This window comes from Artibeus jamaicensis, unplaced genomic scaffold (genome assembly GCF_021234435.1).
Source record: "Artibeus jamaicensis isolate MK-2021 breed Jamaican fruit bat unplaced genomic scaffold, CSHL_Jam_final contig_432, whole genome shotgun sequence".
Classification (NCBI taxonomy): domain Eukaryota; kingdom Metazoa; phylum Chordata; class Mammalia; order Chiroptera; family Phyllostomidae; genus Artibeus; species Artibeus jamaicensis.
In genome coordinates, this window is record NW_026521828.1 from 6,400,340 (window position 1) to 6,418,963 (window position 18,624).

Genomic DNA, 18,624 nt, shown 5'->3' on the forward strand with positions numbered 1-18,624 from the left:
CTTGGACTTAGTGACAAAGTGAGAAAATAATAGCGAAGTTTTAGATGAGATTTAGATGTACTGCCAAACGGACTTTTCTATTACTTATTTTAAACATAGGATAAATTTCCCCTCAAACTAAGAATACTTTACGTTGGTTTTTAATAGAGAAGTTCCCACATGGCGCTTTGATGAATTTCTCTCTCGTTCTTTGGCCCTCTTGGCTGCCCTTGTGTGCCGGGTTGTAAGTATGCGTTGCCTTGTCAAAGAACAACTTACTTACAAAAGGGAGGATTCCAGGTTTGCAAGATCACTGTGACTAAACAAACCGACAGAAAAAAAAAAAAGAAGGCTCTTTTGCAGCTAAAAAAATAGAAACAAAAAATCATTAAAATGTCTCACTAAAGAGAGAGGGGAAGAAAAAATTTTACAAATTTCCCAAACTCTTTCACTTCCCCAAAGCTAGGTTGAAACCTTTTGTTTTCTTTAGTACATTCTTTAGAAAAGCACCACAATGTTTTCTAAAACAAGAGAAAAAGAATGTGTTTCTCTTGAAAATGTAATTAAATCATATTCTTAGGTTGTAGAAGATTTTTCTAAATGTGGAGGCAAGAATAGTATGGATCTTCAGTAAAACTTTCAGATTTCCAATGAGAATGAAGTATGTATTTTAGTATTTTTAGCCATGATTTTTCTGTTTTTTAATGGGAAAAAATTGTTTTCTCTGAGAAAAATGTCAAACATTTTAGAAATTAGGTCTGTAAATGACATAAAATTAGCTACCAGCCACCATGGTTGGTGATATTTTTATTCCTAACATAAAATAACGTACATAGGTCTGCATAACATTAGATATTGAAAATACTAGCTCATGAGCAGTTGTGTACTAAGGGTAACTACATAGCAGAGGCAGAGGGCTACCTAGCAACGGACAGATGTGATTCCCCTAAGTGAATCCCTCATCAATCCAAATGAAATTCTTCACCGAAGTTCTAAAACTGAAGATGCAGTGCTTCGAACATTTCTCAGGTGCTGTATAAATGCTAAATCTGGATTTTTGGTACATAATATTACATATATTTGCAAAATACTTGGCAGTAAGTCAATATCTAAGATGTTCAAAGAAATACTTCCATAGAAAATGAAAGCATTTCCAGGCTTCCGAGTAACAGTAAGGCCTTCTTCCTGTTCTTCTGGGTGGTATTCATAGCAAATGTTTATTAAGTCTCAATACTAAAATTATTTTTAAATGGTCTTGGACTGTACTTTTGGACATGCTTTTGAAACAACCCAGAATAAAATGAACTTATCTAAACCAAAATCAAATCAGGTTTAAAGTGCTGACAGTGTGGAGGAGACTGTTGAACCGAGACAGGTCGTCACAGACCCTGCCCTGTCTCTGTCTGGTCAAAAACGGCATTTCGACTGGTAACCGCAGCAGCTGTACAGGCCGAACAATCAGAACAGCCACCATTCTCCAGAACGGACAGTGCGTGACCACACGTGTCTTTGGAATATTACCAATGTGTTAATCATGTGTTTCTTAAGGTTTGAACAAGATTTGAGCCTTTAGAGTTTTAAAGAGATGGTGCATTTGAAGGATGCTAGATAACTAAAAATAAAGATGACTTTGTTTCATATATGGTGCTGTGTGCTGAATATTTGCCAAGGGGGTAGAGAAAATACAGGTTTGGATAGTAGTAATAAGACTGGATTTAAATTATTAATAGAGTGGTTAGAAGATGTTATCCGAAATTTTAGTTTGGAGCGTTTTAATTAATGAGGATCAGATCAAGTTTGCCAGTTATTTAAAAGCTTAAGATGTTTTTATTCCAAATGGACAATTTTTAGGTCAATATTTCCTCCTTCCTTCTAGCATTGCTGAGTGCTGCAGCACTCCCTACTCTCTTCTGGGCTTGGTCTTCACTGTTTCCTTTGTTGCCTTGGGTGTCCTGACCCTCTGCAAGTTTTACCTGCAGGGCTATCGAGCTTTCATGAATGATCCCGCCATGAATCGGTAAGTCGTTTACTCTGAATATCTCTAGAAATTGTAATCTTATTATATAACTTGAAGAAGTAATGATAAATATTGTTGCTTGTAAAACTTGGATTAAAATACTATTAAAAAATAATTAAATTCCCATGTGTAAAAGATGAATTTTATTCTATGTACATAACAATGCATATTGGACACTTTCATTTTCTAAATTTCTTCTAGCGATTTTTGATAGCTGTTCTTTCCTCATTTGAAGTATAGCCCTTTTAAAATCAGATTTCTGTATTTGATACTTCCTTACAGGTTTTTTTTTATGTTTGAATATAATTTTGGTACTAATCAAAGTTCCAAAGGATGCATTAATAAGAATGCAGAATATTATAGTTAATTGAGTGGTTATTAAATTACTAAGAGCAGGTATTGGAAAAACATTCTAGAAGTTGTCATGATTTCTGTTAATTGTAGGAGTTTCATTTGTGTAAATTTATATAATCTCTTAAACTCTAAATTTTTATGTGTTATTTCAGAATTAGTAGATGATGAATACCTCATAAATTGGGAGGGGACTTTTTTTGGTGTATGTTACTATTTTATTCATTCACTCACCTGTTTGTTTGTTTGTTTGTTTGTTTGTTTGTTTGTTTGTTTGACAGAAGGGAAAGGAGGGAGGAAGAGGGAGAGAAACATTGATGTGCACAAGAAACATCAATTAGTTGCCTCTTGCATACCACTAAATGGGGACCTGGCCTGCAACCCAGACATGTGCCGTGACTGGGAATTGAACTGGAAACCTTTTGGTTCACAGTCCAGTGGCGCTCAGTCCACTGCGCCACATGAGCCAGGGCAATGGGTTTTTTTTTTTCTTAATGACAAAATTTTTAAAAATCTATGTTCAGTCTTCCTGCCAGTCCCAGCTAATACCTTTGTAATGGAAAGGGGGGGGCAAGAAAGAAAAAAAATTCATGTGTAAGTTTATAAAATTTATACCATTTAAAAAGCACAAAAAGAGAAGTGACAACTCTCTCCCCCTACTTCCCATTTTTCTCCCCAAAGGTAACAGCTATAGATGGTTTTTAGATTTCTTTTAAAAAATATTCTCCCTTCCCCCTTTAGAAAAATTTATTTTCAATTATACTTGATATGCAGTATTAGTTTCAAGTGTACAGCGTAGTGATTAGACATTTACATGCATTATGAAGTGTTCACGCCCGTAAATCTAGTACCCATCTGACACTATATATAGTTACTTCAATATTAACTGTGTTCTCTCTGGTTTACTTTCTATCCCTGTGGCTGTTTTAAAGTTTCTTATTGGGAAAGGGGTGTGTGTGTGTGTGCGCCGCGTGAGTGCTTTCTTCCATACTATAGACAGCATTGTGCACCTTGTTGTTTCACTTAACATGTTTCAGATAGTGGTTTTGTTTTTTTTTATGTCAGCACACAGAGATACATCTCATTCTTTTCAGTGAAAGCATAGTATTCCAAAATATGGGTTTATTTCTCTCCCTCTTTTTTTTTTTTTTTTCTGTTAAAAGGTAATGCTCTTGTAAGTGTCTTTATACATGTCTCTTGTTTTTAAATCTTTGATCAGGCAAATTTCAAACCAGCAAAGCGGAAAGAACAGTAAAATGACCCCGCATGTACCTGCCGCCCATCCCCAGTAGTGTGGGCGGGCAGTGTTGTGTCGCATGTGCCTCTGTGACCTCCACCCACTCTGTCCCTGCCTCCATTGCCCCTGCCTGCATTCGTTTGGAGTCTGTCCCAGCTGTAATATCATTTGACTCATAAATATTTCAGTCTGTTAATCTTTTGAAAAAACATATCTGCAATAGAATGTCTATGCCTAACAAAAGAATTCCTTGATATCAAATACACCAGCTGGTATTCAGATTTTTCTGATTATCTAAAATGTTTTAAACATTTTCTTTGGGCAATTTAAGAGACAAATAAAGCCCATATTGCAATCGCTTAATAATGTCTCTTAAGTCACTTGTAACATTTACGTCCCTGCTACCCTGTACTGTTTTCTTTCATTTTATTTGTGTAGACACCAGATAGTCCTACTTCATTTTTCAGAGTCTGGATTTGCTGATTGTGTCTCCATGATGTCATATAACAAGTTCCATCATTCACTCTATTTCCCTTGATACATATCTTTTGTAATATGTTCATAGGGAAAGTTATTCCCAGTAAGTTTATTGAGTTGAAGGGTATGTTCCTTTTAAATTAATTAGCACATTTTTCTCCAGAAAGGTTTTATCTGTTTGTATCTCATGACATAAGTATGTATGATTCAGTAGATACCTAAGAATGGTAGAGATACATTGTTCCTTATCATAGTCTGGTTAGAACACTTTATTTATCTTGGAAATTGCTTTTTTCCTCTTGTATGTTAAATTAACAGCTATTATCTTTTATACATGTAGTGATACATTATGGTTGTATAGTATTGCATTGATCCTATAAGTTAATATTCTGACCAGGTTGTTTTTTTTGTTTTTTTTTGTCTCATGATCACAAATATGTAACAACAGTCTAAGCTTTTAGTTGTTTTCTGTTGGAATTAAATGAGATTCTGATTTTGGTCTGGGTTTTTTTTTTTTTCCTGAAAATGTATGCTTTTTAGGGGCATGACAGAAGGAGTTACGCTGCTGATCCTGGCAGTGCAGACTGGTCTGATAGAGCTGCAGGTGGTGCACCGGGCATTCCTGCTCAGCATTATCCTTTTCATCGTCGTGGCTTCCATCCTGCAGTCCATGCTGGAGATTGCAGATCCTATTGTTTTGGCCCTGGGAGCGTCTAGAGACAAGTAAGAAAATTCCTAAAGGAAATTTTTATGATATGCTTTACGTGAGCTTGTTGTTTGAAGATTTAGATACTGTTTTAGAGGCAGAAAACCTGTGAATAATTGGTGTCAGCTTGAGTTAACAACTTTACATTGTTATTTTTCTTATATGGCTGGCTTTTATGTTGTTTTCTCTCTCAAGATTCCTATAGTTAAGTCACATTAGCCCCGACTGGTGTGGCTCAGTGGATTGTGCACCCTGCTGCAGACCAAAGGGTCGCTGGTTCAATTCCCAGTCAGGGCACATGACTGGGTAGCAGGCCCAGTCCCCAGTAGGGGGCATGTGAGAGGCAACCACACATTGATGTTTCTCTCCTTCTCTTTTTCCCTCCCTTCCCCTCTCTAAAAATAAATAAATAACATCTTTTTTAAAAAAGGAAAGAAATACCTGATTTTATTGCTTATTTGGTAGTGTTAGTATTTATTGAGTAAGGGAGCAGGCAATGTTTTGGGAGATAGAATTTTCACAGAAGATTTTTAACATTCCAAATTAGCATTTTGTTGTAGTTTGTCAAATTTATCTTTTTGTCCCCGGATAAGAAACCTTCTAAGGTTTGTTAAAAGCATTTAAGATGCCCAACTCAATGGCGAAGTCAATAGTTAACAGCCACTTAAATTGGGTTGTTTTTGACTTAAGTACTATTTTATCATCTCTGGGAATATCCTTTGGCATTAATTAATTAATTAATTAAGCTTACATTAATATGAACATAATACTATGGAAAGTTTAGGCAAGAGAAAGAAAAAATACATAATTTCACTACATAAGGTTTTTATTGAATTTTAGCTGCTTAAATAAGAATATTTGTGTATATATGTATAATACACACAAAAATTTGACATAAATTTAAGACTGTATACTGTATATATTCTGTTGGGTAGGTATTTAAATACATGTTTGTATATATATGTAAATATATTACTACTTCATAGAAGTGGATCATAGCTTGATTTTGAAAAGTAGTTTCAAAGCAAGTTGCTCTACTAAAGAAAATTATTTAAAATTTATCACCTAACATAGTGTAATTACTGTTGCAGTCATTTCTTCCTGCCTGCCTTTCTTTACAAAAGTAAAATTATGTTTTGAATATCAGAAGAGGGCTATTGACAGGTTTATTTCTGTCCCTCAACTTCTGATAACAGAAATGTGGCAAGAACTGATGTAAAGCACTTTCCAGAAGTGCTTAGCTTTAATTTCTACCATATTAATAATGCACTTTCTTTTCTACTTTGCTAATTATAGAGATTCTCACACAGTATAGCATTTAACTGTGTGTGGTTACTTTTCCTCCCACCTATAATATAAAGGTAGGAAGGACAATTAATGTTACTTTTTTTTGTCTCCTGAGATGCTTTGCACAGATTTGAGAATGTATTACAGATGCTGATGCCTAATTAAAACAGCTTAATTTTGTTGCAGACAAACTTTAATAAACTCTTTTGGTTGAAATTTACATTTCTTCATAAGGGTTTTAAATGATCTGTGTTCATGTTTTATAAGAAATCATTAAATAATTATTTTAAGTCTGTATATTCAGTTTATATAGATTGTAATTGAGTTTTGTTTTTAAGAGAGGGCATAGCTGTTTGGGGGTACTGATTTCTTTCTACATTTTTTATCACTATTTTAAAAATTTGCTCTAACTTTGGCTTTTATTTACTCAAGAAATGGAAGTATCTAGTATCTTTCTTCCCCGTAATCCCTTGTAGAGTTAATAAGGCCCTACATCATCTGTTTGCTTATAATTTGGTTACATAGAGTAAGTAGCTCTTTATAGGGGGTAGAAATCACTTTTTTTCTATTGCACACAGAGGTTTTTCTAAGTTCTACTTAAGGTGATTGTTAGGGCATGTTTTTGTATATTTATCTTTTAGAAGTTGGTATACAATCTTTATTAAATTCAGGCACATTAGAAATAAATCTATTAAAATACTACAATGTGTGAGGAGCGAAACAAAAGAAAAATTATGTTCCTTCTCCTTTGGTCATAACTGGGGCTTCTCCCGTGTGTTATTGCACTGTTGACAGTAGGGTTCAGGTAGAAAGAGAAACTGAGATCTAAGTCTAAAAGTTCACTTGATTTGTTACATGTCTTAAAAGCATAAAGTTGTAACTGTAACTATTCCCCTGTGAAATAATTATGATAACTTTTGTCCTGCTTACCTCATAGGGCCTGGCACTTGGATAGTTAGATGGATAGGGGAGAAAATAATTGGAAACTGATTTGAAAAATAATTGGAAAGGGATTTGAAAAATACCAAGCAGAAATGCATTTTCAAGTTATATTTGGCACTTCAAACAAGTCTTTGTGCTTAAGAGCTGCTGTATGAATAATGAGTTATTGTTCATTTTTCCAAGGGGTTTAAATTTGGGCAGTAGGACTTTTGTGTGTGTACCCATACAGATATACAAACATTTATAATTTTTATTTTTATTTTTATTTATTTATCTTTAGAGGGGAAGGGAAGGAGAGGGGGAGAGAAACATCAATGTATGGTTGCCTTTCGTGCCTCCCCTGCTGGGAACTGGCCTGCAGGGAACCGGCCTGCAACCCCGGTATGTGCCCTGACTGGGAATCGAACCGCAATTGTCTGGTTCGCAGGCCCATGCTCAGTCCACTGAGCTACACCAGCCAGGGCTCAAACATTTATAATTTTTAATATATTTTATTGATTATGCTATTATCATTTTCCCAATCTTTTTCCTTTGCTCTTTCACCTGTACTCGCCATTCCCTCCAGCAGTCCTCCTCCTTAGTTTCTGTCCATGGGTCATGCATATACGTTCTCTGGCCTCTCCATTTCCTGTGCCATTCTTAAAATCCCCCGTTTTGTACCTGCCAATTCATACATCTTAGTCCCTGCACCTTTTCCCCCGTTCTTCCCCCTTCCCCTCCCAACTGATAACCCTCCAAATGATCTCCATGTTTGTGATTCTGGTTCTGTTTTGTGTGTTTAAGCAATGCTTAGTTTGTCTTTTAGATTCAATTGTTGATAGTTTTGAATTTATTGACATTTTAATGTTCAGAGTTTTGATCATCTTTTTCTTAAATAAGTACCTTTAACATTTCATGTAATGATGACTTGGCGATGATGAACTCCTTTACCTTTACCTTGTCTGGGGAGCATTTAATCTGTCCTTTGATTATAAATGACAGCTTTGTTATATAGAGTAACCTAAGTTGTAGGTCATTGTTTTTCATCACTTTGAATAGTTTTTGCCAGTCCTTTTTCTGGCCTGGAAAGTTTCCTTTGAGAAAATAGCTGACAGTCTTATGGGCACTCCTTTGTAGGTAACTATCTGCTTTTCCCTTGTTGCTGTTAAGATTCTTTTTTTTTTATCTTTAATGTTTGATGTTTTATTTTTAAGCTTATTTTATTGATTATGCTGTTAATAGTTGTCCCATTTTTTTTCCCTTTTACCATCCCTCTACCCTGTACCCCCTTCCTCCAGCATTCCCCCTCCCTCCAGCATTCCCCACCTTACTTCATGTCTGTGGGTTGTGCATATAAGTTTTTTGGCTTCTCCATTTCCTATATTATTGTCAACCTCCCCCTGTCTGTTTTGTACCTACCAAATTATGCTTCTTATTCTCTGTACCTTTTCCCACTGATAACCCTCCCTGTGATCTCCATTCCTGTTTTGGTTGTTTGCTTAGTTGGTTTTGTTTTTGTTTTTTAGATTCAGTTGTTGATAGTTGTGATATTGTCATCATTTTACTCTTCATAATTTTGATCTTTTTCTTAGATAAGTCCCTTTAACATTTCATATGATAAGGGCCTGGTGATGATGAACTTTTTTAACTTGACCTTATCTGGGAAGCACTTTATCTGCTGTTCAATTCTAAATGATAGCTTTGATCAATAGAGTTATCTTGGATATAGGTCCTTGCCTTTAGTGACTTGGAATACTTATTTCCAGTCCGTTCTTGCCTGCAAGGTCTCTTTTGAGAAATCAGCTGATAGTCTTATGGCAACTCCTTTGTTAGGTAACTGTTTCATTTTCTCTTACTGCTTTTAAGATTCCTTGTATTTAATCTTGGGAAATTTAATTGTGATATGTCTTGGTGTGCTCCTCCTTGGGCCCAACTTCTTTGGGACTCTCTGAGCTTCCTAGACTTGCATGTCTATTTCCTTTGCTAGATTGGGCAAGTTTTCCTTAATTATTTTTTCTAGTAAGTTTTCAGTTTCTTGCTTTTCTTCTCCTTCTGGCACCCCTATGATTCGGATGTTGGAATATTTATTGTTTTAGAGCTTCCTAAACCCCTTCTCATTTTTTGGAAATTTTATTTCTTCCTCTTTTGGTTTAATGTTTGTTTCTTCCTTCTGTTCAAATCATTGATATGAGTCCTGGTGTCCTTCTTTTGGCTGTTGGTTCCCTGTATATATATATTTTTATTTTTCTTTGTATAGCCTTCACTACTTCCTTCATTTTGTACCTGTACTCAAATCATTTCTGTGAGCATTCTGATTATTAGTGTTTTGAGCTCTGCCTCTGATGGGTTGGCTGGCTATGTCCTGGTTGCTTAGTTCTTTTCTGGAGTTTTGACCTGTTCTTTCATTTGGACCATATTTCTTTGTTTTGGTGCACCTATTATGTTGTAATGGGCAGAGTCTTAGATATTTGCCAGGGCAGGGCAACCCCTGTGAGCCAGGTTGATGGAGTCTCCCAAATGGTGTCCCTGGTATGTGGATTTGTGTGGCAGAGGGCTCAATAGGGGACAGTGCCACTGCCTGGCCTCTGGAGTTTTGTTAGGAGGTGACTGTCCCTCAGCACTCGCTCTGATGCCAGACACTTAACTTTCTCCCATATACCACTGGTGCCCTTCCATTTGCTGCCCTGGTGCTGGAGCCCAGAGGTAGTGAGTCTGCCTAAATCCATTGCTGTCCCTTTAAGAGGAGATGCCTGAGACTTCTGCAATTTTTTTTTCTGCCCCCAACCCCCACTGTTTTTTACAGCCAGAAGTTATGGGGACTTATCTTCCTGGCACTGGAACCATGGACTGCGTGATCTGGTGTGGGACTGGGATCCTTCACTCCAGAGATACCCCTCCCAATTTTTATCCATCACACATGGGTGTGGGGCTGCCCATTCTGCGTCTCTGCACCTTTCCTTGCTTCTACATGTCTTTGTTGCTCCTGCCCATCTAAATGAATGTGATTTCTGTAATTCCTTGTTAATCATACTTCCATACAGTTTGATTTTCTGACAGTTTTGAGTGATACTTGTTTTGTAGTCTAGTTGTAATTTTTGCTGTGCTTGTGCCAGGAGGTGAGGCATGTTTACCTAGGCCTCCATTTTCACCTGAAGTCGAGATTCATCACATACAATTTTGTGGTGATAAAAAATAAAAATATAAGTGAAAATGTTCAGAGATATAATATATAAATATCTATATAATTGAAATAATACTACAGTTTAGTATGTGATTGGTACAGGTGTTAAGAATTCTGAGGGAGTAGGTGATTCCTGGATAAAGGATTTACATTGTGTGTGTGTGTGTGTGTGTGTGTGTGTGTGTGTGTGTGTGTATGTAGCTTGAGTTGGCATAAAGTCCTTAGAAAAAGAGAGATTAGAGTGGAGGCTTGTGTTTTCCTGGGAACACAGTTAATTAATTAACCATATTTGCTAATAGGGAGGAACAGATGTTGACAAGGTTGGACCAAAAAATTGGGAATGAAGGATCTCAAATACTGGGCTAGGAAACGTAAAGAAGGTGACAGCAATGTGATGCTAGTAGAGCCTTGGAAAGACTCATCTGGGTGGCACGTCCGGGGTGGAGCTCTGGGGAGGAGGACCAGCTAGCGGGTCTTACAGCACAGGTTCCTAGTTTTCCCCACCCACAGCAGGTGTGAGGATTAACGTCCCTGCTCATCAGAGAGCATTTTCCTTACTGACCCTGCCCTCCCTGGAGCAGAGGTTTGCACCACAGGGTGGAGTGGGCGGAAGATGATGGCGTACTATGTAAGAACTCAGAATACTGTTAAAATTGGTAAGGTTTAGTGCTACAAAAACCTGAATTAGCTTTCAAATAGTGAGGTTGGGAATGAAACTGGGAGCAAGCTGTTGAGGAAAAAAGAGTTGATGGTACTTGGCAGTTGACTGAGTGTGGAGGAAAGGACCGAGTCGCGTGGCTCTGAAACACTTGGTCAGCGCCGTGACTTGCCCTGAACTCCAGGGCATTGACCAGCATGGCGAAGGGCGAGCACAGGACAGTATTTACGATGTTAAGCTTGACAAACGCCCATTAGTTGGTAATGTAATGGTTGTGTTACTACTAGGTAACAGGCACTTTAAAATAATTCTTTTTTTTTCTCTAGGAGTTTATGGAAACACTTCCGTGCTGTGAGCCTTTGTTTATTTTTGCTGATATTCCCTGCTTACATGGCTTACATGATTTGCCAGTTTTTCCACATGGATTTTTGGCTCCTTATCATTATTTCCAGCAGCATTCTCACCTCTCTTCAGGTAAGCCTAGAATTACTAACCTTATATAATAACTGAGTTTCTTATTTTTCCTTCCAGAAAGGTAATTAAACTCTTCCAGGATTCATGATTGTAAGGGGCCTATTTGGTGATTACTTCCTACCCTTTTTACTAGAATACATTACATTTATTTGAGCATAGAAGTTTGAAGGTAGGTGTTAAAATACTAGACCTGTCTTGTCACTTACTATTTTTTTATCAAGATAACTAAACTTTGTAATTTTCTTTTTTTAAATGGTGTGATACAGAGCTGTCATGTACATTAAGTAACTGTAAAATGTAGTTACTATATAAAATACAGTGTTTAGAGCATTTCTTAAGCAAATACCCATTCAGAAATATCCGTAGTTTTGATGCATATAAATACATAATTGAGTATTCACCCACAGACACAATATTGCCCTGAAAACAATAAGCTTATTGTATGGTAGATCTTTGCTGCCTGATCTGGAAGAAGTAAAGAAAATATAACTTCTTCACTGGCAGTAAAGATTTATTCATTGTTCCTCATATAGAAGTAACAGTTCTTTCAAAGTTGAGGAACAAATGTAACAGCAGAGGTGGAGAGATGCAGATAGAATGTTACGGGTTCTGGTGACCTAGGGAGTAAGAAGAGGAAGTGGGGACGAGTCAGAGAAAACGAAGTACCAGTCCAAATTGATTTAGGAAAGTTACATCTCAGGGTGAGGCTTTTCAGTCTCTGGTAACCTGGGCTACTACGAGCACCCATATTTTATTATACCACTGTCTCCTCTACATAGTAATGTGATATCCTTAAAGTGTTAGGAATGTGTCGATGTTTAAAGTCTATGAAAAACCTTTCTTAGAGATCACACTGCATTTTTTTTTAAAAGGTTTTATTTATTTTTACAGAGAAGGGAAAGGAGGGAGGCAGAGGGAGAGAAACACTGGTTGCCTCTCTCGCTGTCCCTCAGCTGGGGGCCTGGCTCACAACCCAGCCATATTTCTTGACTGAGAATCAAACCAGCAACCTTTCAGTTCTCAGGCCAGCCTCAGTCCATTAAGCCACACCAGCCAGGGCTGATCGTATTCTGTTTTAACATACATGCTTTTTCTTTCAGGTTCTGGGAACACTTTTTATTTATGTCTTATTTATGGTTGAGGAATTCAGAAAAGAGCCAGTAGAAAATATGGATGATGTCATCTACTATGTGAATGGCACTTACCGCCTGCTGGAGTTCCTGGTGGCCCTCTGCGTGGTGGCCTATGGAGTCTCAGAGACCATCTTTGGAGAATGGACAGTCATGGGCTCAATGATCATTTTCATCCATTCCTACTATAACGTGTGGCTGCGGGCCCAGCTGGGGTGGAAGAGTTTCCTCCTCCGCAGGGATGCTGTGAACAAGATTAAATCATTGCCCCTTGCCACTAAAGAGCAGCTTGAGAAGCACAATGATATTTGTGCCATCTGTTACCAGGTAAGCTGCACAGTAAGACTCCACTTGGGTGGCTCACGTGGTGGACCCCTTGGGATTTGAACCACATTCACCAGATTCAAGTTATCCCCAGGCAGAATTATTTCCTGGGTACAAAGAAAGTGGGCCTCAGAAATTATTAGACCTGATAAAATATTTCCATTTTATTTCTAAATTAAGTTCTTAATGTGGTCCGTTAAATTCTAATATATTGTTATTTTCAACATTATTGCTCACCCATAAATAAAGGAAAAACAGGTCAGGTGTATTTTATATTTTACTCCTGAATACACTTATTACATATACACACACATACACACACACACATATATATGCACTATCAAATATATACTATCATTCAGGAGTCAGCAACTTCTGAAAAGTGGTGTGCCAAGATCCTGACTGTTCTTTCTGGAATTTCCCAGGGTGGGGAAGAAGTGTTCATATACTTTATGTAGGTGGAGAGAGTTTGGGCTACTTGGGAACTGATGGACATCTGCGATGGGTACAAGCCTCTCCGTGCTGGGTGGGGCGGGGACGTGTTAGAGGCAGCCAGTTGGTGTGCCATCACCATCTGCCTGCCTGTGTGGTACGTGTGCTGAGTAGAGCTGATGATTCCCTTCTATTGAAAATTGAAAGATGGTATTTATATCAGCTTGAAAATACAACAACAAAAAATAGACCTAGAGTTTAGTCATCAGTCACCTGTGCAAGGGGGTGGTTGAGTAGCAGCTTTTAACAGCTTAAATTCCACTGTGGGAAGTGTGGACAGAAATTATGGGCAACAGCAGAAGCTGTTCCTTCAAAGTCACTCTTGAGGTGTGGGCTGCTAGGTGTCAGTCCTCACAGAGAAGGAACCCTCTCTCCTCGAGGCTGCTGGACAGGTTCAATGGGGTATGTGTTTGTGTGTCTTTCAGACCATCTAGAATAAGAATTTTTTTCTAAGAATGAAATGCAGTTACCACTTTTTGTTGTTAGTAAACTAATTTTTTCCAGGTTGTTTTTGCCTTTGGGTGTGAGGCGTGTAAAGTCAGTTTCCCTGAGTGATGTGGTCATTGTTTTAGTCCTGGCTCCTTGGCGCTCAGCGCTTCGTGCTCTGCAGGGCAGAGCGCAGCAGTGACAGATTTGGGGCACATCAGCGTAGTGGCCTGTGTCTAAATGTTCCAGCTCTGGGATTTGTGTCCTCTTTTTATATTTCCTGTTGTCACATCACTTTTTTTGAGGTGCTCGAACTACCTGCTGTTACCACACAGAAAATGGAAGTCAAATTGCTTAACTTCCCAGCTGGCTGCTTTTCCTTGGATGGCTTTCTGCTTAAGAATTGACTCCCAGGTGTTACCAGCTCTTGGCAAGGAATTTCTACGATAGCCACAACTCCTTGTTTTGAGACTTTAAACAGAATTAATGGTCAATTTACCATATGTATAATCTTAAATTTCAACTTCATGTTCTAAACCTTCCTTCCCAAAATATAGCTAAAGCAAGGAATATTAATGCAGAACACTTTGTGTTTCAGTTGCTCTTGAACTTGAGTGTGCATGAACAGTCATGTGGTGTCTTGCTTTAACTGTAGATCTCGAGGTGCCATCTCCGGCTCTCCTGATTCAGTTGTCAGCATCTAGCCCAAGAATATGCTTGGCTAACAAACACTCCGGGTGACTCTGATGCAAGTGGGGTAACACTGGCTTATACAGACCATATCTTGAAAACTGGTTGTATACATTGAAATTGAAATTGCCACTTCCTTGCCAATACCCTGGTGTTTTGTGGCTGATTTCGTCTATTTGCCAATAATCTCATCCTAGAATAATCTGTTCAACTGTGGAAAAGTCATGTTTTCATCGGGTGTTCTGAGGTTCTGCTTGTACTGGTGCCACACTGATGGGGACCCAGTAACCACATTGCTACAGTTGTGTGACCCTCGTGCTTCATACCCGGCAGAACCCAGTGAAAGGGGTCGTTTCTTCCTCGTATTTGGTTTACGAGGAAAAATGTGCTGAGATTTGAGAAACTTAATTTTGAAATTTATTTGGCCAGTGGTTCTTGCATTATTTGTATAAAAGGGGTCTCTGATGGCAAGAGAATTATTGCTAAAATATAAAGTGAGTTTTATTCTAAGATCTGTGTTAAAGATTTTCTTCGGTGAATTTGTGGAAAAATACGTTGTTGCAACTAGAATTTTTGGGGGTATCAGCAAAGATTTTAGATAAGAGACACTTACGAGGTATCTGTCCCCCTTTTAGGACATGAAATCTGCCGTGATCACGCCTTGTAGCCATTTCTTCCACGCAGGCTGTCTGAAGAAATGGCTGTATGTCCAGGAGACCTGCCCTTTGTGCCACTGCCACCTCAAAAACTCCTCCCAGCTTCCAGGGTTGGGGACTGAGCCGGTTCCACAGCCTCAGGCTGCAGCTGGGCAAAACGTCGCACTACAGGAAGGTACCGAACCCCCAGATCAAGAGCGTTCTCAAGGGACTGGGGTGCAAGAAGGTTCCAGGGACAATAATGAGAACATTGCCAGCAGTTCAGGTAGCCAGGAAGGAACTTGTGAGCCCAAGGAATGTGCTCTTAGTGCGAAAGATGGAACGTGTCCTGTTGACGTCAGCCCAGAAGAGACGCAGCAGGAGGAGCTCGGAGGCACTCGGAGGGGAAGTTAACTCCCTGTGGAGTCTGTGCTGAGACTTGAGGAACAAATGTCTGAGGCAATGAGATAGGAAACTTGACATTCCAAGGATCTAATACAGGAAGTTCTCTCAGTGGAGATCACCTGCTTTCGTGCCCTTGACCTTGTGGGAGAAATTTCACAATGTATGCTAATCGAAATGTATTTATATATTCTGTGCTGATGTCTTGTAGAGGTTTGCCAAGGAAATTCAACCTCAACTACTTCAGAAACTGCCCCTGATATGTAAGGGATAAATAAAATCAAATGTGAGTGTTTGAAAGGGACTGAAAGGAAGATAAGGAGCAGGAAGGAGAACCAGGGAAGAAGCAGGCAGCAGTGGGACTGACACGTCACTCTCTGTGGGCCAGGATCATTATCGTTACAGAATATGAGTGGTGTCCAGCCCCTTTCTCGACCCCTTTCCCCTCAGCTAATCAGAGCTCAGTCTGGTGATTATTGAGTTTTGTACAGCACTGATCGAAATCAAAGATACAAAAGCATCGATTGTATTCAGAGATAGAAACCCGCTCATATATTCTGTATGTGCTTCAGGGGAGGGGCGGGTGGGTACTGGGCCTCGTGGGTGTATTCACGTAATCTGAGACTCTCGAACTTCCTCATGGAGTCTTCAATATTTTGTGTATATGAAACTTTTGTTAATATGTTGTACACTGTTGGCTGTGTGAAGTAAACTAAAGCTCTAGTGAACACTTTGGAGTCCACCTTAGTGTAGGGGACCAAAGTGGGAAGGGCTTTAGGGCACTGATAAAGGCCCTTGTGTACTTTTCAATCCTGTGTAATGTTTAATTCTCGAAACTGAATCGAAACAGTGTTAAATTATGGCAATATTTGCACTTTGGGAATGAGTACATAATTGTATGATCACACTCTGCAACTGCCACTTTTAAACCTGTTAATAGACTTTGCACCTTTTCTTTGACAAGGATGTGTCATATTTAAATTTTTACATTCATCATGGTGACAAGTTAGAACTGGGGAGGGGGGAATGTAATTTTTTATGGGAATTTTGATATGAAAAGAAATTAGTCATTTATTTATACAATAGGCTTGGCTCAAAAAAGTGTTTTTCAGACTCGGTATTCCTAAAGTGGGATGTGACTTTATTTTATTTTAGTAGCAAAATTGGATGTAGACTGACAGACATAGCTGAATGTCTTAATAAATTTAAATTTGAAGATAACTTTTTTCTGTGATTATTATTATTATTATTATTATTATGAAGTGTTTTGTTGAAATTCTGTTAGGAGATTTTCTTTTTTTTTATCCAGCTGGGTTTCTCATATCTTGATCCCTGTCTAAAATACCGTGTAGAGGACACAGCTTTTTCCTTGAAAATGTGCCAGTTCTTTGAAGTCTGCACCAGTGGCAGCCGACCCTGCTCTGCACCAGAAGCATCTGGGGGCTTATTTTTAAAAATTGTACATTTTTTAACCCCACTTAAGACCTACCAACCAAACTTTCTGGGGAGCCTGAGAGTGTGACATGCTTCAGAGTGTTCTGTGGCCTCATGCCTGCAAAGTTTCATGTTTAGAAAAGAAGTGGCGAGACCAGAATGAATTTCTCCATGGTGGAGCTCAGAGGTGCCCACCACCGTCCTTTCGGTGAGCCGGCTTAGGCAGAAGACAGAGCAGATGGCTCCCTCTAGTGGTAGCCAGGCCATTGTGTAAGACCCTGCAGCAATCTCCGATTTAAAACTGATTTTCAGCCTTTGGGTTAAGAGTACTTGTTCAAATATTAAACTTTCTGGTGCTTTGTGTGAAGGGATTTAAATTGCATATGAAGTTGAAATCATATGCAGCATGGTGAATTTGGCCAGCTTTTAGCACTTTATATTTCTGACCGAAGGACTCTGATACAGACTTAAGGGAAAGTACTCAGATGTGTTAATAAAAGTAGAGACTTCTTTGGCACCAAATTTCACATTTTTAAAAAGATTTTATTTATCTTTAGAGGGGAAGGGGAGAGGGACAGAAACATCAATGTATGGTTGCCTCTCGTGCATCCCCTGCTGGGAACTGGCTTGCAACCCAGGCATGTGCCCTGACCAGGAATCGAACCCCGAATATTTGGTTCGCAGGCCCATACTCAGTCCACTGAGCTACACCAGCCAGGGCTAAATTTCACATTAAAATACACTTTTTTTGCCTCCTATTAGCACAGAGACCCCAGCTCTGCTTGCCAGGTTGCAGGAGCCTCTGCTCAGCAGTCTAGCCTGGTGGACTAATAACAGTCTCTCAGTGTGTATATCCTTTTGTTTCAGGCAGGAAAGCTGTCTTGTAGTGACAAAACCCCTCAAATCTCAGAGGCTTTAAAACAAAATTTATGTCTCACACCCATTGCTTGTGTGTCTGTTTGCTTTGGAGCAGACACTCAAGGATCTAGGCTGATGGAATAGCCACTGTCTTGAACCTTTGTGATGGTCATGGCCAAGGGAAAGCACTCTGGGAGGAATGAGCAAGTACATCCCCCGACCCAGCGGCGATGCATGTCTGTCCCTTTTGTACCCTTCTACGGCGGCCCTACCAGGGAGGGTGGGTGTGGCAGTTCAGTCGTCATCCTGTGGTCTGGACAGAACAGATTAGCAGTGCTGATGCCTCACCTCAGTTGAAGCCACACATAATTTTGTTTACACATGATTCAGAACTTGGGAGCACACCTGTGAATGGCTCTGAGCATACTGGTTGAGAACCTCTGACTTAATTTTGCTTCTCGTTCTCGTATGCAAGGGTGATGGCATTGTATCATGCCACCTGTCTTGGTCTTTTAAATTTCTGTTTTCCAGCCATTTTTGTAAGTTTCCAACTCACTGCCAGACTTCAGACCCATGGAGAAGACAAAGTTTAATGTAGTTTGTATTCAACACTGCTGAAGAGAAAACAAGAAAATTAGGTGTCCCTATATTATTATTATTATTCCCTTATTATATTATTCTTGATCAAACTATGTGAAAAAGTGTCACATTCCTTATGGGCCCCTTTTAGGCCACTTGTCCCATCCACGTGACAATCGTCATTATTTCCCAATGTGTTCCTGTTTTTCCCCCACGATCACTCTTCTCTCAAAAACTTTTTATCTCATTACAAGCTTTGACATCGAAATGAGCACTTAACAGTCTAAATGCTCACACTAGTTACCTGTGTATTTCCTGTGCGTGGTGGTTCTCGTTTTATAAAACTGCTGCCCTTGTGGTCTGAAC

The 18,624-nt window shown here is 39.0% G+C and overlaps 1 protein-coding gene across 1 annotated transcript in view; it reads left to right on the plus strand.

The window, feature by feature from the left end:
• RNF145 (ring finger protein 145) overlaps positions 1–16,604 on the plus strand; it is a 54,362-nt gene extending 37,758 nt beyond the window's left edge. Inside the window, exons 7-11 of the mRNA XM_037152231.2 lie at positions 1,856–1,996; positions 4,602–4,784; positions 11,141–11,288; positions 12,389–12,745; positions 14,986–16,604. Of these exons, the coding sequence (XP_037008126.2) occupies positions 1,856–1,996; positions 4,602–4,784; positions 11,141–11,288; positions 12,389–12,745; positions 14,986–15,399 (1,243 nt within the window). The 3' untranslated portion in view covers positions 15,400–16,604. The remainder of the gene's footprint in view (positions 1–1,855; positions 1,997–4,601; positions 4,785–11,140; positions 11,289–12,388; positions 12,746–14,985) is intronic.
• Positions 16,605–18,624: the final 2,020 nt, after the last annotated feature.